This window comes from Pelecanus crispus, chromosome 10 (genome assembly GCF_030463565.1).
Source record: "Pelecanus crispus isolate bPelCri1 chromosome 10, bPelCri1.pri, whole genome shotgun sequence".
Classification (NCBI taxonomy): Eukaryota; Metazoa; Chordata; class Aves; order Pelecaniformes; family Pelecanidae; genus Pelecanus; species Pelecanus crispus.
The window spans coordinates 16,875,660-16,897,221 of record NC_134652.1 but is presented as its reverse complement, the minus strand read 5'-3'; the positions used below and the strand labels follow the sequence as shown (position 1 = coordinate 16,897,221).

The window sequence follows — 21,562 nt, the reverse complement described above, 5'->3', positions numbered from 1 at the left end:
TGAGGAAGGGGTTTATGAGCCCATGGCCAAGAGGAGGGCTCAGGCTGCCCCCGGGGCTGCCCCACGTGAGCCCCCACGCTGGTGGGACGTACAATCGGCAGCAAGACCTGGGCTCCCAGCACCTTCTCAGGCTGGTGGGCGTCACAGCCTGGTGGGCACCACGCAATGCCAGCCCAAGGGCACCAGCCCCCCCCCCCCAAACCTCCCAGGGCTGCAGCTGGCTGGCCAGGACCCAGGCCATGGCTGTTCCCAGCTGCACAGCAGCCAGGGTCACATTCCTGGGATAGCTGGTAACTTTGCTGTTCATGCAGGGAAAGGTCACCCTTGTGCTCACAGGCAGCTGCCAGGACCACCGCCTGGGCAGGGCAGGGGAAGGGGAAGGAGCAGCCCCAGGAGGTGAAGAAGCCCAGCAGCTCCTGCCAGGGCTGAGCTTCTCCCTGGCTCCAGCCCAGCAGGGTCCAGCCCTGGCACAGCCAAGGAGGGGCAGCTGCACACAGCCCTGAGCAGGAGGCAAACAAGGCCACAGCATGACAGAAGATGGAAACCCCAGTAAGCAAGGAGAGCTGGTGGCAGAGACCATTTCTCTGTGACCGCCCGCAGGACAGCGGGGCCAAGGCCACAGAGGTGCCAGGGTGACCTGGGACAGCTTTCAGTAGGGCAAGACAACAGCCAGCTGAGGGCAAGAGATTTATTGGTCATTCTCTATATACACATATATTAATCTGTAGTAGAAAGCAGCAGTCACTAAGTGCACAGAGCAGCACCAACTTGTGCCTCTTCTCACACTACACCTGGAGACCTGGCCACACAGCCCAGCCCAAACTTACCCTCTTGCCTCCTCTGCGCTACAGCCAAACATGGCAGGGGAAAGACTAAACCTGCAGGCAGTGAGGCTGAAGAGCACAGGAGTGACTAGCAGGGTCTCAGCTGAGCCAGGACCAAAGACTACATCTCCTGGGGATGCAGGCAGAGCTCTGACTTGATCCCAAAAATATAGTCACCTAGCACAGTACTGGAAAAGGTAGGGACAGAGCCCTGAGGTTGTTCTCCCCCACCCAGGAGGTGGGACCACAAGTAGGAAGGATAGCTCCTCCATCACTGAGCTAAGCCACAGGGCCTGGGCAAGTATGTGGCAGGGCACAGCGAGTGCCAGGAAGCACCCAGGGCTTGGAGCAGCTGCCAGGGGCAGCCACAGGGACGGGGCACAGCTGTGGGCAATGCTCCACCGCAGGGACCCAGCTGGTGTGGCAGATGCTGCATGGCAAGGAGGGCTGGTCTGCCCCAGCCTGGCGCTGGCAGGAGGAGCGGTGAGTGCAAGCACCCTCTGGCAGGGAGACACCACGCTGGGAACCAAGCAGCCCAGGCTCCCGGCTGCAAGGGTGCCCACTGTCCCGGGTGTCAGGCAGTGCAGGACCCAGGAGCTGGCTGGGCCTGTTTCAGTCACTTGGTGAGCACCTGGTTGCACAGAGCGCACACGAACACCGTCTCTCTCTGAGCCTCCGGGGCTGGAAAGAAAAGCAGGTGTCAGAGATGCTCCCCTACCCCACCGCAGACTAGGGACCCCAGCGACAGAGCTGCTCCAAGAGCTGCAAACCCATCACCGCTCTGTCCCGAGCCAGGCTGCGCTGGGCAGGTCCTGTCTGCCCTCCCCACCAGGGCTGGGGCAAACCCCTGCAGCAGACAGCGCAGGTAGGAGCAGGAGCTCTGCCCTCCTCCACCTTTCCACTCACCCGTAGCTCCCATCACAGCCTTGGGGACTTTGAAGGAACAACACCTGGAGCAAAAGCTGTTCCCACAGTTACTGCAGCTCCGCTGTGGAGAGAGATGGAGGTGAGACGCTATTCTGGGCCCACTCCCAGTGCTCCCCGGCAAACTCCAGTGCCAGAGCACTGCTAACAGCATTCCCTGCAGAAGGGGAGTGGCTGCAAGCCCTGACAGCAACAGCAGAGAGGTCATCTGCTGACAACACCTGGACAAACCACCCAGGCCTAATGCTGGATCTGCATTCAAGTATCTAACATCACAGGCTGCCTGCGCCCAGCCTGAGAAAGCACTGGGAGCACAGGCTCCAGGAGATTTAAGGACACTGTATCACTTCCTATTCTGTAACCCTGGAGGGACACAAGCTCCAGAGAGTCCCAGACGTGTATCAGCCTAACCCAGGAGTAATGGGAGGAGGCCACGAGTCTGAAGAACAGAGGGCAGGAAGACAGCAATGTGAGTCTGGAGGGGACGAGAGATACCTCCTTCCCAGAACTGCCCGCAGTCTTTGCGCCAAGCATCACACGCGGGGGTCAGATAAGAAAACAGGGGTGGCTTTTGCTCCTCTAGTTCCCACAAGCAGACCCATGCTCTGCTTTACCGGAAAGCTCTCAGACCACAGGAAATGGGCTAAACCAGTGCAAAGAGCAGGTGCTTCCTATGCCAACACACACAGGTTTGGCCTAAGGAATCTTCCAAAGGAGCAAACAGACAAAGGCCCCACAGCACAAGGGATCTCTGGCACCATTAGACATGCGACAACACCCAGCACTTAGCTGAGGTCATCTGCTGCCGGGCTGTGACTGATGCCAGCCACCCAAGCTGCCAGAGAAAGCCAGGGCGAGCCAGACACACGCAACGCCTCTGTCCCAGATGCGCGTTGCAAGCTGGGGTAGAAGCTGAAGACTCACCCTCTTCTTGAGCACAGAGAAGGTGGCTGCACAGCCCGTGCAGCTCCCTGGAAGAAAGAGAACAGAGATCAGGCAGGGCTCTGCTGCCTAGGACTGTAAGAGGTACAGGAACACCCACGGCTGTTGTAAAGGCTTAGCTCGGAAGTGACATTGCACCTTCCCATCCTTGCCCTTCCTAGGAGGGCTGGGAACATCCTCCCCACGGAGAGAGGGAGGTCACTGTAGGTGTCAGCACAGCCCTAGCAGGTACCACACCACTCTGTACACTCCCGGTTCAGTGGTTGCTGCTGGGAGCGGCACAGACCCCACTCTGCTGAGCTCCCCCAAGCAGCACCTGCTCCCAGCCTTACCAAAGTTGTTGCTGGGGTAGCGCTTGCGCAGGCGCTCGGTCAGGCGTGACACCTTGCTGCGGATCACCTCATTTTTGCTCATAAAACCGTTGTCTGGGAGGCTGAGGTCAAAATCTGCTGAGCACTGAGAGCTCTCGTCATCCTCCTGCAGAGAGCAGAGCCAGCTGAGCGCGGAGGGGTGGCCGGGGCCAGGCTCGAGGGCTGCAGGGCAGCCCACCCCAGAGATGGGCACCCAACAAGCAGGATGCTCCACCTGGCATCACCACAAGCCACCAGCAAACCAGGCAAAGGCTGCCAGCTCCAGCTGGGAGGGGATGCCCCGCTTGCACACCTTGGCATGGCAGTACTCACCATAACCAGCAGCTGGTTCTCCTTCTCCCGCAGCATGGGACAGAGACGAGAGGCAGTACAGATGGAGTCAGAGGCACCCAGCCCCACAGCCACCCTCCCTGAGCACCCAGCTTGCCCACCAGAGCCCTCACCCCTGCCCACCTCAGCTGCCCTGCAGGCACAGCCTGCCCCCACCAGCCTCAAACCTCGATAGCATCTTTGAACTCTTCGTCAGGCTCTGCCTCCTCTGCCTCCTCCACACTGCCAGGGGTAAGGTCCTGCAAGAGATTCACAGAGCTACTCCTGCTGTACCCCCACTCCTGTTCAAAGGTGGGCCCACACTCCTGCAGCAGGTTCTAGGACAAAGAACCAGGCCCCCAGCAGCCCCACGAGAAGACATGAGTCCCAGAAGGTGAGGTGAGCCCCTGCCTCCCCAGACGGCATCCTTACATGCAGCAAAAGGACTGAGCCAAGCCCCCAGCACAGCAGGACAGCTCTCCACTAACTCAGGAGGGGCTCACAAGCTTCCAGCAAAGCTGGCAGCTGGAAGGGGTTTGTGGGTGGAGGGACACATGCACAGTTAGACCAGAGGGCTGACCCTGCAGCTCCCACCCCACAACTGTCAGCCCTGCCCCTGCCTCACCTCTGTGCTAGTGGGTGTGGGTGTCCGATCCAGGGGGGCATCAGCTGGCAGGGGTTCGGCAGGCTCTGGAGTGCTCTCGAGGGGTTTGGTGCCCACACACTGCTCGATCGACGCCTTAAGCTCCATTATCACTGGTAAGAGGGAACGCAGCTGGAGCAGGGTGGCAATTCCCTTCTCCCAGCCCTGCCACACAAAAGCTGGCTGCAAGAGCTGATATCCAGGGCTTAAGGTGGGACATTGGCACATACAACCTCCACCCATCAGGTACCCTGAGCCCTCCTCTGCTCACACATCAAAGTTAGGGCCGCAAGGAACCCCCCACCACCTGCCCCAGCTCAGTATAGGGAACAGCAGGGGCCTTAGTTATGGCTCAGCCACACAGATCTCATCCAAATCTCCTTTAGCACATGCCACAAAACAGGGAGCGCCTCCAGCTCTTCTCCTCCCCTCTGACAGCACGTTTTCAGGCCTGCGTCATACACTGCCACAGGCACCAAGAGTATTTCAAGTCCTGCAGAGCAGGGTCAGGGACCGAAAGGGGTGCCAATGCTCATGCGCATGCTGCGTTGCCAGGCCCCGGCTTGCCACAGTGCAGAGGAGAGCAGGAAACAGCCCCCAGGCCAGGACACACAACAGGAGAGAGTCCTGCCTCTCACAGCTGAGCCCCAGGACCCCACCACCCAACCTGGACTGCTGAGCACCATCCCTAGGGCATCATTGCCCTCGGGGGGGCAGTTCAGGCCCCATGGCAGAGCCTGACACAGGACACTTGGCTTCACATGAGTGTGCTGGGAGAGATCCAGGGCAGGATACCTGGCTTTAGAGGGCCTTTCCCCAACCCATCCCACTTCCAGGGAGGTCTCTTACCTTGGTAGAACTGGGTGTTGCCCAGGAAGAGGGTGCTGTTGAGGATGGCCAGGACCCAGCAGAGGGGAAGCAGGTAAAGGACGCAGACAGAGCCCAGCAGCACCCCATAAAACCTAGGAAGGAGCAGCAGGACAATGCGGTCAAAACAGAGCAACTCACACCATGGCACAAGCCCCCTTCCTTCACCTGGTCCTCCACCTGCTCTCTCCAAGTACCAAACACATCAAACGCAGCTCTCCAGGCCTGGCTGGGCCCCTCTCCCTGCTGAGCCCACCGCAGGATGCCTGACACGGTACTACTCACTGCGAAGAGACAGTGGGGTTCTCCCAGTACAGCACACGGTACGCTGCCTCACAGCTGCAGCACATCCCACTCAGGAACCCCTCCAGCTGGATCAGGCTGCAAATGAGACCTCACAGTCACAAAAAGGCCCCACAAACACACACCCTGGCTCCCCCACACTCACATGCTTTACGGTGGCCAGGCTGACACGAACCCAGGCCCCCCGCAGCCACAGAGAAGCCTTCCCAGCTGCAGAGGCCCAGGGAGCCCCGCAGCCAGGAGGGCTCCAGAGACTCACAAGCTCTTGACCTGGGCGATGGCCTCCTGCTGCGAGAGCTGCACCCTGCACAGGTCCTCCCGGCGGACGCTGTGGTACCTCCTGCGCACCAGCTCTGCCTCCGAGGGCCGGACCCGGCACGTCTCCTGCAGGTACCCCAGCAGGGCCGGCACCACGACCAACAGGGCGAGCACCGAGTACCAGGCGGCTGGAAGAGGAGGGACAGCGTCAGCCCGGGGGGTCCAGGGAGGGGACCGGCCCTGTCCCCCCCAACACGCACCTTGGCCGAGGGTGAGCAGGAGGAAGTTGAGGCCGAGACAGACGAGGAGGGAGCACACGGGCCGCTGCCACCTGCGCAGAGGAGGGAGGGTGAGGGACGTGACGCCCCGGGGACGGTCACGGTCTCGGTCTCTGTCCCGGCCCAGCCCGCACCTACCGGAGGAGGGAGCGGACACCCTCGGCGGCGTCCCGCAGCGGCTCCAGGTAGAGCTCCAGCCGCCGGTAGCTCCGCACCAGCTCCAGCAGGTCGAAAGCGGCGGCGGCCTTGGGAGGCGGCGGCTCCGGCAGGGCCTCGCCGCCCCCCGCCGCCCCTTCAGGGCCGCCTGCAGCCCCGTCCCGCTCCGCCGCCTGCATGCCGGGCCGGGGAAGGGGGAGGTGGAGCGGGAGCGGAACAAGCGGGGCCGGGCCCGCCGCCGCCGCCGAGCTGGGCCCTACGCTGCACTCCGCTTCCGGGAAGTGGCCAGGTGCGCCGTGACCTCACCCGCGGCGCTGGCACGCAGCCAATCAGAAGAGCCGGGCTAGGAAGCGCAGGCAGAAGCCCCGCCCCCGCGCGGGCAAAGGAGCGGAAGAGGCCTCGGACCCGGAAGTGGCGGCGGTTCCGCCCCGCCCCGCCCCGCCCCGCCCGGCCCGGCCCGCGGGGACCCACCGGCGGCGGGGCGGGGCTGGGCGGAGCCGGGGCCCGGGCCCTGGGTGTGCTCTGGGTCCTGCGACCGGTCTGGGCGTGGGGCCGACCTGGGGCCGGGACTCGGGCTCGGTGGGTCCGGTCTAGATACGGGGCTCGGCCCTGACCGATCGGCGGTCCCGATCCGGGTGTGGTCCGGCCCAGGGCTCAGCCCCAGTCTGGGTCCGGTCCCAGTCCAGGGCTGGGCACTGATCCCGGTCTGACCCTGACCGAGGCTCAGTCCCAGCCTGGGTCTGACGCTGGTCTGGGTCGGATCCTGATCCAGGGCTCAGTCCCAGCCTGGGTCTGACGCTGGTCCGGGTCGGATCCTGATCCAGGGCTCAGTCCCAGCCTGGGTCTGACGCTGGTCCGGGTCGGATCCTGATCCAGGGCTCAGTCCCAGCCTGGGTCTGACGCTGGTCCGGGTCGGATCCTGATCCAGGGCTCAGTCCCAGCCTGGGTCTGACGCTGGTCCGGGTCGGATCCTGATCCAGGGCTCAGTCCCAGCCTGGGTCTGACGCTGGTCCGGGTCGGATCCTGATCCAGGGCTCAGTCCCAGCCTGGGTCTGACGCTGGTCCGGGTCGGATCCTGATCCAGGGCTCAGTCCCAGCCTGGGTCTCGGCATGGCCTGCTCCCAGCCATGAGCTGTCCCCGTGGGCTCCATTGCCGGGGCACCTCTCCACGGGGAGAGACCAGAGACCAGCCCCGTGCGGGGGGCCCCTGGGAGGGAGTAGGGGGTCCCCCCAGGCCCGTCAGCCTGGCTGGCAGCTGATCCGCTGCCCCCCCCGCACCCCCAGAGCAGCCCAGCTTTGGCTGCGCTGGCACTGCCCTGCACAGCAGCCTGCGGTCCTGCTCCCGCCGCCCGGCCCCATGGGCTGTCCCGCCAGGTGCTCGCAGCAGGGCAGGGCTGCTGGCCCACTGGGATGCTCTGGGGACACTGGGCTCTAGCCGATGCCAAAATGGGCAATGCTATCCCATAATACTCCATGCAACCTTGTTAACTCTATGCCGGCTCTCAGGCTATGTGGGCAGCGCAGGGCCCAATGCTGCTGCCCGCAGCTGCTGGTGAGCAGGGCACGTGTCCCGCGGGCAAAGGGATGGGTGGCCTGGTGACACCCCAGCTGCGGGTAGAGCTGATCCCCATCCAGTGTGGTCCAGGGCCAAAGCCAGCCCCGGGAGATGCCAGCTGCCCCTCCGGGGGTCCAGCAGCATGGGCACAGCTGCCCAGCAGTGCCCCGGCCCCGGGACAAAGAGCCCTTTCAGTCCGGGAGTGACGAAGCCCATAGGAACGCAGCTCCGTCCTGTCCCCATCGCCCTGGGGACTTGGCCTCCCTCTGCAGCACTGGGCCACGGGAGGTGCCTGCACCCAGCACCCACACGAGCACCAGGCTGTGCCCTGTCTCCAGAGCAGGCAGCGGGGCTGGGGACAGCGCCTGTCCCCAAGGGCAGGGGTTTAAGCCTCTCCAGCAGGGACCGGTGGCTCAGCCCCGGGGAGCCTGCCCACGACCCCAGAGCACACCAGGACATTGTGACCACGGCCAGAGGCTCCAGGCAGGGAGACCCCAGGGCGCAGAGCTACAGAGCCGGGTGTGATCTCAGCTCAGACCCCATCCCCAGCAGGCCCCAGCCCTGGCACAAAGCCCCAGACACTCGGTGAGCGCCAACGTTGCTTTATTTGGAAGGTGAATCCATAGGCACCAGAGAGGGGGCTGGAGGGGTACAGAGCTGGCGTGACAGGCAGGGCTGCGGGAAGCCAGGGAAAGGCACTTGTGGCAGCAGAAGCCCCGCTGGGCAACTCGGGCAGCCTGGGCCAGGGGCTGCACCGGGGCAGGCCCCCGGGGGCAGGCGGTGTCGGGGACCAGCCCTGACACAGGGTAGGGACAGCACGTCCTGCCCAGGGAAGGGGTAAATGGCCCAGGGGCCGGCAGGGCCCCCAAGCACGAGGGTGGATCGGCTAGAACAGCACCTCACGATGGAAGCAGTGACCCAGCACCAACCCCAGACACCTCTGTGCCCCGGGGGAATCACAGCTGCTGCTCTCCACCCCAAAAAAGGGCACTAGGAAACCCCAGGCAACAGCCAGAGCCCATGGCCAGCTGCTGGGGACACCCGTCCTGCCCATCCGAGCCCACGCAGAGACTGGGATAGACCCTCCTTTGCACTGGGAGCAACAGAGAGGACCTGCCCCCAGGCAGGGCAAGGAGGGCTCCTGGCAGGACAGCCCTGGCACGATGCTCCTCCAAAAATTCCCAGTCTCTGGCTGCCTGTTGCTCCAGTTGGCCCCGCACAGTCCCCTCGGGGCTTGGCACTCGGCAGGCTGTGGAGGCTGATCCAGGGCCAGGCTGGCCCGGCTGACGGCATCCTCTTCTCCTGTTCCCCGAGACAGGCTGTGTCCCCACAATGCCTGGCCCAAACTGCCCGGGAGCACGGTGCCAGCGGCAGCCCAGCGCTGCCATGCTGCTGCGCTCACCCTTCCCCTCCGTCTCATCCCGGTCTTCGGGCAGCACAGGGTACCAAGATGGAGCCAGAGCGTCCCAAGACGAGAGTTTTCCAGGATGATAAACCAAGTGCCGCAGGGCCAGGCAGGGCTGCAGGCCAGTCTCCAGCGCCGCAGGCGAGGCAGTGCCTGTCCCTCCCAGAGCAGCCAGGCCCCAGAGCAGGCTCAGTGGCTCTGGATGGCTCAGAGCCACAAACCTTGCTGCAGGAGGGCAGGACCCAGTGCCCCGCTCCCTTCTCCCCAAGGGGCACCCGGCCCCATCCCCGGGCAGTACGAGCCCCAAGGCTGGAGGAATTTAGCCCCTGCCCAGGGTCACAGGACCAGGGTATGGCCCCGCTCATCCTTCCCCTCGCCCTGCAGCGGTGGAGGCCTTGCTGCCCTGCGCGGGCTCATCTCCCAAACAGGACAGCGTGTGCGGGGCCCGGGTTGATGCCAGGTCAGGCTGCGCGAGACCTGGGTGTCTCCACACCCCTAGAGCACAGGGCAGGGAGGGGCTCAGCCCCGCGGGGCTCCGGCAAGACGGCGGACGTGTTCAGGCCAGACAGGAGGAGGGGCCCGGACTGGGGAAGCAGAGATCAGAGCCTCCGTTAGGGAACTGCGGAGGTGCCACGCAGTTGGGAATGGCAGGAGGGGGCTGCCAGCGGGTCAGGGGGATTATGCCCACCCAACCCCACTATGCACCACTGCCCCCTGCTCAGGTCCCCCAGGCCAGTCCCCCCAGCCCCAGGGACAAGGTCGGCACCCACCTGAGCACGCAGCATCTGCAAGGCAGGGGAGCTGGGCAGGGGCCCTGGGGGGCTCCCAGGAATTGGGGTCCCTCTTAGGGGCTCTCCGCTTGGGTCCTTCCACTTGCAATAGCCTACGTCTATCTGTCTTTCTGTCCAGGGGTGGGAGAGGGGCCTGTGCAGTGGCTGGGTGTCCACACCGTCTCGGCGGGATGCAGGGGAAGCTGTGCCCAGGGAAGGCCTCTGTCTGTCCGTCCATCGTCCGTCTGCGCAGGAGTCTCCAGAGGAATCGCGGTGCAGTCAGCCGGGAGGGGATGGGGCGGCAGGGTCACTTCGTCCCGAAGCGGGGCTGCGCTCTGTCCGTGGGCGAGGAGAAGGGGAGCTGAGGGCCGCGGGGTCTCAGATGATGTCACGCTGGTCCCGGCAGCGCCGTGACAGGCAGTAGAGCCCAGAGAAGAGGTACAGGCAGGCGGTGATGCCCCCGCAGATGGAGGCGCTCAGGTAGGCGCTGTAGAGGCACTGCTGGCTGTAGCCCGGCAGGTTGCAATAGCTTTTCCGCCCAGCCTTGTAGCCCATGATGCCGGTGGCGGCCGCGTAGAGCCCCACGCCCAGCGCCAGGTCGTGCACCAGGTTGGTGAGGAGCCAGCGGGAGCCCAGCCAGGGCACCAGCGCCCAGCGCCCCAGCAGGCTCAGCCCGAAGAGGGCCAGGGTGAGGAGCCAGACCAGGACGGCGGCGAAGAGGGCGAAGTGGGCCGCCCCCTCGTACTTGTGAGCCGCCACCGTCACCCAGAAGGCAGCGCCCAGCGCCAGCTGCCCCAGGCGCAGCAGGCCCAGCGGGCTCCGCAGGTAGGCGCGGTGGAGGCTGAGGGAGCCGCGGGCCGGCGGCCCCGGGGGCGGCGGCACTGCCGGGGGAGCCGTGCGGGCCATGGCGGGGCCCTGCTGCTCCGGCGCGGCTCGGGCGGGACTCAGGGCCGCGGCAGCGACTTCCTCCCCCGGCCCTTGCCAAACATCTGGCGCCTAACGGTCCTCCCCGTACGGGGCCTCTCTCCTCCCCTCCCCGCCCCGCCCCGCCTCCGCGCCCCGCCGCGCCTCCCGCCGGCCCACCGGACCGCAGCGAGCCGCCGCCGCCGGCCGCCGCCGCCACCCGCCCCGTCCCGCCGCCGCGGGGGTGGCCGCGCCGCGGGGCGCGGGAGGCAGCGGCGGGGTCGGGGGGGGGAGGGCACCGGGACCCGGCGCGGCGGCCGGCGAGGGGCGCGCGCCGGGGCTCCCCTCTACGTCACCCGGGATTCCCCCTCGGTGTGACGCGCGCCGGGGCTCCGCCCAGGGGCGCGCCCGCGCCCGCCGCGCCCTCCCGCCTATGGACGTCACTTGCGCCACGTGTCCCCCCGCCGAGAGGCGGTGCGGCCGCGCCCCTCGGCGCCGATTGGCCCTGGCAGCGGGAGGCGGGCGCGGATTGGCGGCCCGGCGCGGGGCGGGGCGGGGCGCGGCGGGTGAATGAACGGGGCGCGGGGCGGCAGCGGCGGGACCCCGGGGCGGCGGCGCGGAGCGGCCCCGGGAGCGCAGCGGCCACCCGCGGGCCCACGCCGGTCGCCACCGCCAGGTCTGTGCGGGAGGCCGGCGGGCGCGGGGCGGCGGCGGAGGGAAAGTGGGTCACGGCGGGGCCCAGCGCCCCGGGCACCGGCGGGGCGGGGCGGGACCGGACCTGCGTACGCCGGCCCGAGCCGGGCGCCTCCCGCGTTCCCGGGCGGCCCCGCCCGCGCGGCTGGCCCCCTGCCCGGCGCCCCAGCCCGCCCTCTCCCTGCGGCCGCGGCGCGTCCTTCCCCCGCCGCCCGCCCTTCCTCACCGGGACCCGGGGCAGGCGGGCCGGGCCGGGCGGCGGGAGCGCGGCGAAGCCAGACGCCGTCTCTCCGGTGCCCGCCAGCGGCCGGGGCCATGGGCACGCCGGCCTCGGTGGTGAGCGACCCTCCGGGGCGGGTGGCGCCGGCAGCCCGCGGCCGCAAGCGGGCCTCGGCCAACATCTTCCAGGGCGTGGGGCTGCCGGAGCTGCGGAGCCTGTTCCGGAGCGGCGGGGCCGAGCGGCCCGAGGAGCGCGCCCGCCTCGTCTGGCGGTACGGGGGCCAGCGGCGCATGGCGCGGGCCCTGCGGCGGCTCCGGCGGCGGCGGCCGGCCCAGCCCGGCGGCGGGACGGCGGCTCTGCGGCGCTTCGGCCGCCTGCGGTAGGTGCGGGCCGGGGCGGCGGGGGAACCGGGGAAGCGCGGCCGGGCCGCGCCGCTAACACCCGCCTCTTCCCCGCAGAATCGCGGAGAAGGAGCCGGAGGACGGCGGCGGGGCCGAGGCGCCCTCGGGGTCCGTGTAGCAGCGCTGGGCGGCCGGGCCGCGGAGGAGCGGGGCCACTGGACAGAGGGTGCGGGGACAGCCGGGCTCTCCGAGGACACTACGGCACCGCACAGGGTGCGATGGTTAATAAAAGGCTGACAATGGCGGCTGCGTGAGGCTCTGGCTGTGCCCTGCCGACCCCTGGCCTTCCCCCAGGGCCACGGGACCTTGGTCGGGGCACTGGTGCAAGGGGAACAGCCGTGACTGGCCCTAGGCTGCTACGGAGACACGGAAACAGCCGGCTGAACGGCAGCTCTGTTATTCATACGGTTGCATGGTTTAAATACATTACATACATTTCTACAGTGCATTAGAACAATACATTTTGGGTCAGTTGGAGATGCAGCTGGGCCTGACAGGGGAGCAGGGTCGCACTGCTGCCCACCCTCTGCTTGCACAGCCAGCACTGAGCCCCCTCCCTGCCCAGGAGAGAAGGGAGCTGCTCTCCCCTCCCAGGCTCAAACAGCAGAGCCCCAACCTGCCTTCATTCCCCCCCACTCCCCAAAGATGGGCTAACAGGACAGCGAGACCCAACACCGGCTCCCCCCAGCAGCAGGAGAAGCCGCAGCTCAAGGCAAGCGGAGGCAGGCAGCAGCCCTGATACTGGTTTGTACAACACAAGCTCAGCAGCTTCTGGGAAGAGAGGGGTTCACTGCCTCACCCCCCCCCCCAGCAGGCCTGCCAGATTGTCAGCACCAGGGCAGCCAGGAGCCCATGCTGGCCCCCCCGTGCTCCCATCACGCCTCCCACCCATGCAGCAGAAGAGCCCTCCGGCCCTTCCTTCCCCGGCAGCCCCTTGCCCCTTGAGGGGGCCCTAGGCACAGACAAGGCTGGCACCACGCTGGCTGCACAGCAGCCAGGGAGCTTGCTGGGAGCAGGGGCAAAAGCCAAGCAAAAGCAGCTGTGGAGACCTGGCAGGAGGGATGGACTGGGGCAGCAGAGGAGGAGAGGGCACTTGCACCCACCCTCGGCCCTCTCCAGCTAGGGGGGGGGGCTCCCACAGCGGGGGGCACTAAGCTACAGCCCCTCCCAGAGCCACCTGCTCTTCACAAGGACAAGCCAGCACCTCTTTCCCCCTTAGTGTCTAACTTCACCCAAGCCAGCCCCGTGAGTTGTCCCTCCTATGTCCCCTCCTCGAGCCCCCAGCCAGAGAACAGCCGTTCATTGTGGTCCCCGCTGCGCCAGCGGGCAGCAGGAACTCCCCCTGAGGAAAGCAGCGTGCACGGGGTTGGGGCAGAGGAGGGACACAGCACACCCTCGGGGAAAGGGAAGGGGTATAACCCGCCACAGGCCTTCCCAGCCGGCAGCTGGCACGGCAGGGAAGAAAAGGGCCAGTGGCTGGTGTAAAGGGCTGGACGGATCCTGTCCCAGGCAGCCTGCTCATCCCAGCCCCAAGCAGGGGTGCTCAGAACCGCATGCAGGCCGAGGAAGGGAGGCAGGGGCCCAGCCACGCCATGGCTCCCACCAGATTCCCACACGTCCCCCTGGGCTCTGCCCCAGGCAGTGCACAAAGCTCCAATGGAGCTGGGGAGGGACGGTGCCCAACCTGCCTGGCTCCTCCAGTTCAGCTGCAGGTTCCTCCAGCCGCACCTGCTCGCTCTACCCAGAAGGTTGAGTCCCGGCCACAGGAGCCGGCGGTGGCCCAGCTCCTCTCGCAGTGCTAGTCCAAGGTGGCCAAGCCCTGCCCGCAGCTCCCACAGCTACCACCATGAAAAGAAAGGCTTCCGGCTCTGGAAGCTCTGCGTGTAGGACTCGCTGGCAGTGCGCTGGTGAGAACGCGCCGTTTCCACAATCACAGGTGGCATCTGAACCAGGTGCAGGGGGCTCTTGCCATCTTTCAGCGCCTGAGTCAGGTTCAGGATCTGTATGGTACAACAGAGCAATGCTGGAGCTGCCCCGCCGGAACAACAGAGAACATCCACCCCAGCACCCTTCCTGCCATGCAGGCAGGACGAGGATCTGTGCCTCACCCATCTGCCTTCCCTACACACAGCTTACCTGGCCTCTCATGACAGCGATTTGCTTGTGAAACTGTCCTCTGTCAAAGCCAGGGTCTTTCTGCAAGAGAGAGAGTAGAGAACACAGTGGGATCCACCCGCTGCCCCACGCCATGCAAGAGACACCTATTCCCCAAGCAAGCCTCTCTCCTCCTGGTCCATGGGTTTCCTGCTTCTCTCCACACTGAATCTTCAGCTCCTGGCAGAAGGATAACCCAGCTATGCCTCAGCCCAGAAACAGTCAGGAGTTTGGCCACCTTTCTGTCCCCTCCAGCCTTGACAGGGAGCTCCCCAACACCACCCTGTTTTTCTCCCTCCCAAGCCATCCTCACCTGCTCCCCAGCTCACCTTGAAGAGCTCATACAGATCTTCCTCCAGGTCCTTGACAAAGTTGGGGTCTGAGATCTTGGGAAGAATCAAGTCCTTGATCTCCTGTGAAAAGGGGATTTTGGCCTGGGGCAGCCATGCCCAGTAGAATGGATCTGTGGGAGGAAGCAGGAGACATTAGAGCTGGGGAAGGCAAAGGATGGTGCCGCATGTCCCTGTGTGCCAGATCACCTGCATCTGGGACACAGGGTCCAGCACCCGCTTCCTACAGCCTCTGCTGAGGTGGAGCTGCCCCTGAACCCAGAAGGTTTGCAGATGGACAGCCCTGGCCCTCTCCTCTCCAGCCCTTGAGGAGGATGCCTGAGTGCAGAGTTGTATGGCTCACCAGGGTGCACTGGCACAGCCCAAGGGACTCACATGCTCTCCAGGAGTCCGGGTGTTTCAAGGGAAAGGCCAAACCATTGTCTATAGCAGCCAGCTTGATGATGGGCTCCTTCACCACTACCCAGTCGCTGTCCTGGAAGGAAGTGGAGCATGTCACAAGGAGGCCACCCCAGCGGGAACAGTCCCTCTCCCACTCCCTGCAGCCCCACTGCCAGGATCTTTGCCCTAGCTACCACAGAGGCCTCTTGCCCGTAGCGTGGCCCATTGCCTGCAGGGAAACACTGTCTGCTTCTGGTGGGAGGGGGACAAAGCTGCCCCTCGCCAAGGATGCAAAGGTCCAGCCACACCAGTTTCCCCCACAGAGCCCAGCTGCATCCTCACAAAGTCCCACTAGGCGACAAACCAGTGATGCAGAGGGCAATGAAAGGCCCAGGAGACAAGATCAGGCCTCCCTATGCTCAGAAACCCAAGCTAGCTGGGAAATCCCCAGCCTGCCTGCCAGGCAGGCAGCTTGGAGGAGCAGAACCCCCCTGCAGAGCCCCTGCCCGAGAAGAGCCGCTCACCCGCACGCCCGCGCTGTCCAGGGGACAGTCATACTTGATGAGCCAGTTGTCATTGCCCCGATCTGCAGGGAGATAAAACCAGCTGTGACAGCACCAGGGCCTGCCTGCACCACGCCGGGCAGAAGATCACTTCTCCTCTGACCCAGAAGTGAGACAGACCAGTTTTAGGCCCAAACTCTACCCCAGAGCCCTCGAGCTTGCTGCAGGCCTGGGAAGCCACATCAACCCCAACACAACCAGCCCTGGAGACTGGAGAGGTCCATATATCCACACCTTGCAAGAGAAAGGTCAGCCTTCAAGCCCTGGAGTGCTACTCTGACCCCTTCCAGCCTGGCAGGAACTCGGAAGCCCAGCGTGAGATGGGATACAGGGGCACAGTCAGGTGACGGATCTCCGGATGACCCTGGATCCTCACAGCTGACAAACTTTCACCCCAGCACCGCAGTGGATTTGGATCTCCCAGAAGGCAGGCCAGCAGCCAGAGCATAGCTGCGGTGGTGGGCAGCCACAGCAGCTGCACTCTACCCAGAGGCAACTGCCACCTGGCAGCAACCAAGCGGTGTTGAGAGAGTTTTGGGTGCCGGGAAGAGATGTCAAGCCCCTGCCCCACTCCCCTTTCTCCAGCTGGCAAGATGGAAGGAGCAGGCAGCACCCCACAGCAGGGCCCCACCTGTGTTCCTGATGATGTAGTCCAGCACCACAAGCCGCTCGAACTGCAGCAGCAGCTGCCGGTTGGTGTTCTCCGGGAGTGGCTCAGCTTCAAACCGCCGCAGCCAGTAGTCAGCATCCTTGTAGCCTTCCACAAAGAGCTGGAAGGAGCCCACCTGCAGCAAGGAGAGGCTGCGTTACAGGAGGCCGCAGAGGACGGAAAAGCGGCGACAGGCAGGCACGGAGGCTGGCAGCCCTACCTTGGGCGGCAGACCGATGCGGTTGAAGCGCTGGCCGACTTTCGGCACCTTCTCCAGGGCCAGTCTCTTTCCTCGGGACTTCACCCTGTCAATGGCACTGTAGTTAAAGGTCTCGCTGGCCAGATACACCACCTGGGGGAACAGGAGCACAGACGTCAGCAGAGGCACCTGGCAATTGTCACAGGACTGGCTGATAAAACCAAGACACAGCATTTCCCACAGCTCTGCCCAGCAGGAGGGTCCCCACAGCTTGAGCAGGAGCAGTCCAGGTCCGGAGCTCTCAACACAACATCTCCGAGGCCAGCAGTGCCACAAGACAAGGCGCAAGCAGAGCTGTGTAGAAGCACATGAAAGCCTCCCTGGGATGAGATCCTAGCAGCTGTCCCCTCACCTTCGTGCGGGGAACAATGTTGAGTTCCAGTTTCTGGTCCACCAGGCTGGCGCCTGCCTCCGACAGGTAGCCCTGGTTGAGGACAAGGCAGTCTCTCCCAAAGCAGCACGGGCAGCACAACTTCTGCAGCCACTTGGTCCACTTGGGGTTCAGCTGCCCGTATGGCTCCTCGTTCTTGGGCTTGAAGACACCAATGATTTTCTGTGAGTGGGAGAGAGAAGGGCTGACTCAAGGCAGTTGGCAGAGTTGGGACACTCCCCCCTCAAGCCAGCCCACAGTGGGGACACTCAGGAATGGGCACAGAACAGCTGCTCGCCGGGGCAACAACCAGCCCCTGGGACCAGGCAGACCCCGCAGCTCCCAGGAGGGAGGCAGGCAGGCAGGCAGGGGCTGGGAGGGAACCCTCCCCAGCCAGTGCCCCATCCCACAAGAGCAGGGTGCTGCCCAGAGACCTTCATACCCAGCCCACACACCTGGAAACAACCCTTCTTGTACCAAAAGACACCAGTGATGATGCCATCCCCTGGTAAACATCCCAGTCGACCTTTGGATAGCTGGGGAGAGCTACTGCTCACCACTGCTCATTACATACATGCAGGAGAGGGAGGGGGATAGTGATCCCTGCACTGGCTCCAAAATCCATTGAACGGAGCTGATCCCAAACTGTCCAGAGGGAATGGGACCAAAACAGCTGAGCAGCTGGAGGAGCCCTGAGGAGCCCAAGGCTCTGTGCTGGGAGGCCCAGCTACAGACAGCAGAGAGGCAGGCTCTCTGGGTACGCTGTGGGCAAGAGGGCATAGACAGCTCCAAACTGGCCACCAGCTGGTACCAGCAGCACTCCCAGCCCCTCAGTCCAGCCTTGCACATGTCAACCCAACAGTGGGGACAGCAGCACAGGTACCTCACTGCTGCAGAGGGCACAGGAGCCTTGTGCTGAGTGCTGCACCGTCACCAAGCCAGCGTTGCCAAGCCACACAGCTGAAACAAGGGCTGGGGCAGGCCTGCGGGCCAGGCACCCTGGGGGGGCTGCGCAGCAGCTCCAGGCTGATAGCCCCTGCTCTGGGGTGACTCAGCAGCACACACGACCAGCCCTCCTCCTTATGGCTGGTGCCAGCCCCGGCCTGAGTGGGTGGCACTTCCCCAAGCCAAGCTCCTGGCACAGTGTGGAAGTAGGACATGAGTGCCAGCACCTCAGTGGGGGACCCCAGTGCAGTCCCAGTCTTCCAGGGGCCAGAAACCAGCCCAGGGCTGGCAGGAGCAAGTTTTGTCCACCAGGAAGAGGGAGAAGAAGGTTTTGAGGGAACAGGACCACTTCAGCCATTCCCAGATCACATGGAGGAGCCACTTCCCCTGAGCAGGCAGGAGGGCAATCCCATTATGGGCCCCACATGAAGGCACATGACTGCTGACATGTCCTTGGATCTGAGCCTGTAAGAGGCTTGTCAGGAGCTCTGGCAGCACAGAGCCCTGTGCTCCACGGAGCCAGTCCAGTAGAGCAAGACCCATCCCGGCAGGGACAGTGTGGGAGCAGAGGCCAGAGGCCTGGCACCACAGTGTGCCCTTCCAGACAGACCTGTGCCAGGAGCAGTGCTGGCATTGAAAACAGGTCTGCCTGGCACCAGCAGCAGAGCAGAGGGAGCTGGGCCAGGCCAGAGGAGCAGCCAGATGTTGGGGTAACCACAGCCACCGTGGCTGGGGAAGCACGTCCTGGCTGGGACAGCTCGGGCCCCAGCAGCTCAGAGGGAAGGAGACACAAGAGAAAAGTTTTTCCCCCAATGCCCTCACCCCCCTGCCCACAACAATGACATACTACACTCCCTCCCATGCCAGCAGCGGGGAGGTTTTGGTAACCCTGTGCAGCAAGCCACAGAAACCAGCCACGCACCACATTCACTGACAGTGGGGCAGTCCAGGGAACCTGCCAGGTGACACGGCCAGGAGTATGCAGACTTTGGCTCCTTGCATGCATCCTCCACCAGCCCTCACCGAGCTCAAGTCTCCTACAGCCTGGCAGCCTCTGCCCTGCCACCCCCAGGCAGCTCGTCCAGCCGCCCACCCCAGCGACACCACATCTCATATTGGGCAACGGGAGGGAGAAGGAGGGTGGCAGGGCTGCGGCAGGAGGAAGCGTGTATTGCCCCACAGCCCGCCAGCTCAGCTGGGACCCGCCTGCCACAGCTCCCAGGAGCCAGGCTCCGTCCAGGGCAGAAAAAGTAGGGCACACCAGAGACCGGCAAGCCTAGTCCTGCTTCCCAGGAAGCATCCCGGCACACACGTGGTGAGGGAGTCATGGGAAGCAGCAACAGCTCAAGTAATTGGGCTGGGTGCTGCAGGTCACAAGACAAGCCGCCCTGTGCTGTGTGCACACCCAGTCATTGGCGTGGAGACAGCTGCCACAGAGCTGACCAGATCTATCAGGGACCAGCTATACGCCAAAGACTTTGCCTTGATTGTAGATTGTATTGGCCGCGCAGCCACAGAGGAGGCGTCTCGCTGCAGTCTCACAGGCCAAAAACCAGCTCAGCTCTCAGAGTCACAGCCCTAGGGCTGGCGGTCACCATGGTCAGGAGATGCTGACCGTGATCAGGAGATGCTGATGCACCGGCCTGGGAGAGGGCGAGGCGAGCCTTCCCCCCCAGGCAGGAGAGCCACCAAAGAGGCAGCACCTGGACACAGCTGCCCCCCACTCCTGCTGCCGGTCCCACTGCACTTCTCCCCAGGGAAGCCCAGGGCGGCTCCAGCCGCTCCTACCAGCCCCCCAAGGCCGGTCACCGGGGCCGGCATCCCCAGCTGCCCCGGCAGTGCCCTCCTGCCAGCCAGCGCCGCTCAGCCCGCAGGCCGCGGGCAGCGGCCGGCCACTCCCGGGACGGCCCCACGGGGCCGGGGCCGGCTCACCCCCTGCGGGTCCTTCACGAAGTAGCTGCCGCTGGAGCCCTGCGAGATGCGCTCGGGGAAGATGCCGCGCTCGCTGGCCAGCTCGGCCCGCCGCACCACCTCGGCGAACTCGGGGTCCTCGGGGAAGTCGTTACGCTCCCGCTGCGCCGCCGCCGCCGCCGCCGCCTGGGCCGCCGCCACCGCCGCCGCCTGGGCCTGCGCCTGGGCCTGCGCCGCCGCCGGGCCCCGCGCCCCGCGCTCCAGCAGCGGCTGCCGCTCGCGGTCGCGGCCGCCGGGGGAGCCGGGAGGGGAGGGCGGCGGCGGCGGCGGCGGGGGGGGGGCGGCGGGCGGGGGGGCGCGCACAGCACCCCCCGGCAGCCCGTAGTCGTGGGCCTGCGCCCGCTCCGGCGACACCAGCGGGCTCGTCTCGTCCATCGCGCCCGCCCGGCCCCGCCGCGCCGCCCGCGCCCGCCGCTTCCGCTCGCGTCACCGCGCCGCCCCGCCCCGCCCCGCTGGCTGCGCCGCCCCGCCCCGCCCCGCCCCGCCTGGGCGTTGCCGTGGGAACCGCGCCCGCCGCGGGGGCGGCCGCGGCCGTGGTGCCGGATGAGGCGGGCACGCGTCGCGCCGCTTGGCCGTGGAGGCCGTGGCGGGTCCGCTGGCCCCACACCGCCCCGTGGGGGGGGGCTGGCACCGGTGCCCCACACAAAGATGGCCGCTTGGAAGAGGCAGCCGTCCCCCGCTGCCCTTTGCAAAGATGGCGGCAGGGCGGGGGCGCTGCCCCCCTGCCGACACGCCCGGAGAGGAGGAGGAGGAGGAGGAGGGGGGGGGAGGGGGAGGGGGAGGAGGAGGAGGAGGAGGAGGAGGAGGAGGAGGAGGAGGAGGAGGAAGAGGAGGAAGAGGAGGAAGAGGAGGAGGAGGAGGAGGAGGAGGAGGAGGACGCCTTGCCCCACACAAAGATGGCGGCTGGCGAGGGCGTGCTGCGAAGCTGGCCAATGAGCAGCCGCGTTGCTAGCGGTTGCTGTGGAGACAGCCAACGACGGGCGGGGATGGACGCTGGCGGCGTGGCACCGCCCGGCGGGGCGGGAGGCTGGCAGGGGAGGTGGCCGTGCCACCGCCCCTCGGCGGGACCCCCGTGGGGAGCGGTGCGGGCGGCCAGCGCGGAGCCAGGTGAGCGCGGCCCGCGGGTCCCTGCGCCGCCCGCACCGCCCGCACCGCCCCTGGGCAGGCACCGGGCCTGCGGGCATCGCCACGGGTGCCCCGGTGGGGCGTGCGTGCACCGCCCGTGGGTGCATGGACCCGGTGGGCTGTGCGTGCATCAGCCGTGGGTGCACGGACACGGCGGGGCGTGCATGCGTGCATCAGCCGTGGGTGCACGGACACAGCGGGGCGTGCATGCATGCATCAGCCGTGGGTGCACGGACATAGCGGGGCGTGCATGCATGCATCAGCCGTGGGTGCACGGACACAGCGGGGCGTGCATGCGTCAGCCGTGGGTGCATGGACACGGCGGGGCGTGCATGCATCAGCCATGGGTGCAATCTCCACCTCTGGGCACAGTACCCCGGCGAGGTGTGCACGTGTCCCCCGTGGGTGCGTGGCACGGGTAGGGTGTGCCTGCATTGCCCAGGGGTGCGCAGCCCAGCTGGGTCGTGCACCCCTCGCCCCTGTGCGTGGCTCCAGCCCGTGGGTGCATGGCCCAGGCAGGTCGTGGGCTCAGAGTCGAGGTGTGTGTGGCATCGCCCCTGCTTGCTGTGGCGTGTGTGGGTGCCAGTGGGGGGACATCCCGCTGCTGGGCAGGCTGGGTTGCTCACGGGGCAAAGGCTGCCCATTGCCCGAATTAAGTCGCAGGTCCGGGCACAGGCCGTGCAGGTGGCGGGGGCACCGACAGCCCCATAGCAGCACCCTCTCCTCCTCCTGCCACCGCCGGAGGCATCCCCAGAAGGGCTGGGCCTGCTGCAGGCTGGGGAGCTGGCGCTGAGCTCCTGGTGTCTGCCATCAGCAGAGAGCACTGTTCAGTCGCTGCTCAGCTTGGCTGGGGGCCATTTCTCCCTTGGACACAAAGCCCTTGGAAGTTCCCTGCGGTGCTCCCGGGCGCCGCGTCTGCCCGGTTGGTGTTGCTCAGCACCTGTCTCTCCAGGGATGCGCAGCCTGGTGAGGG

The 21,562-nt window shown here is 65.9% G+C and overlaps 4 protein-coding genes across 5 annotated transcripts; 1 reads left to right on the top strand and 3 right to left on the bottom strand.

The window, feature by feature from the left end:
- Positions 1 to 1,231: 1,231 nt before the first annotated feature.
- On the bottom strand, positions 1,232 to 6,054 carry ZFYVE27 (zinc finger FYVE-type containing 27). 2 transcript variants are annotated; one of them, XM_075717414.1, is made up of 12 exons: positions 5,858 to 6,054; positions 5,702 to 5,772; positions 5,443 to 5,629; positions 5,166 to 5,261; positions 4,863 to 4,975; positions 3,996 to 4,126; positions 3,559 to 3,630; positions 3,374 to 3,394; positions 3,023 to 3,167; positions 2,673 to 2,719; positions 1,731 to 1,812; positions 1,232 to 1,505 (listed from the first exon to the last, which is right to left on the bottom strand). In XM_075717414.1, the coding sequence occupies exons 1-12, from the start codon at positions 6,052 to 6,054 to the stop codon at positions 1,441 to 1,443; spliced, it is 1,227 nt and encodes a 408-aa protein (XP_075573529.1). In that variant the 3' UTR covers positions 1,232 to 1,440. The 2 variants fall into 2 exon arrangements, with proteins under 2 accessions (XP_075573529.1, XP_075573528.1); XM_075717413.1 differs by lacking the exon at positions 3,374 to 3,394.
- Positions 6,055 to 9,290: 3,236 nt separating this feature from the next.
- MARVELD1 (MARVEL domain containing 1) lies at positions 9,291 to 10,594 on the bottom strand. Its single transcript, XM_075717848.1, is given in 3 exon segments — positions 9,291 to 9,419; positions 9,606 to 10,525; positions 10,528 to 10,594. Coding segments are annotated over 2 exon segments (609 nt in total). The 3' UTR covers positions 9,291 to 9,419; positions 9,606 to 9,983.
- Positions 10,595 to 11,516: 922 nt separating this feature from the next.
- AVPI1 (arginine vasopressin induced 1) lies at positions 11,517 to 11,940 on the top strand. The gene is made up of 2 exons (XM_075717988.1): positions 11,517 to 11,800; positions 11,880 to 11,940. The coding sequence occupies exons 1-2, from the start codon at positions 11,517 to 11,519 to the stop codon at positions 11,938 to 11,940; spliced, it is 345 nt and encodes a 114-aa protein (XP_075574103.1).
- Positions 11,941 to 13,407: 1,467 nt separating this feature from the next.
- PI4K2A (phosphatidylinositol 4-kinase type 2 alpha) lies at positions 13,408 to 19,839 on the bottom strand. The gene is made up of 9 exons (XM_075717570.1): positions 19,426 to 19,839; positions 16,531 to 16,731; positions 16,140 to 16,271; positions 15,902 to 16,055; positions 15,232 to 15,293; positions 14,702 to 14,801; positions 14,306 to 14,439; positions 13,959 to 14,018; positions 13,408 to 13,822 (listed from the first exon to the last, which is right to left on the bottom strand). The coding sequence occupies exons 1-9, from the start codon at positions 19,837 to 19,839 to the stop codon at positions 13,661 to 13,663; spliced, it is 1,419 nt and encodes a 472-aa protein (XP_075573685.1). The 3' UTR covers positions 13,408 to 13,660.
- Between the last annotated feature and the right edge of the window lie 1,723 nt (positions 19,840 to 21,562).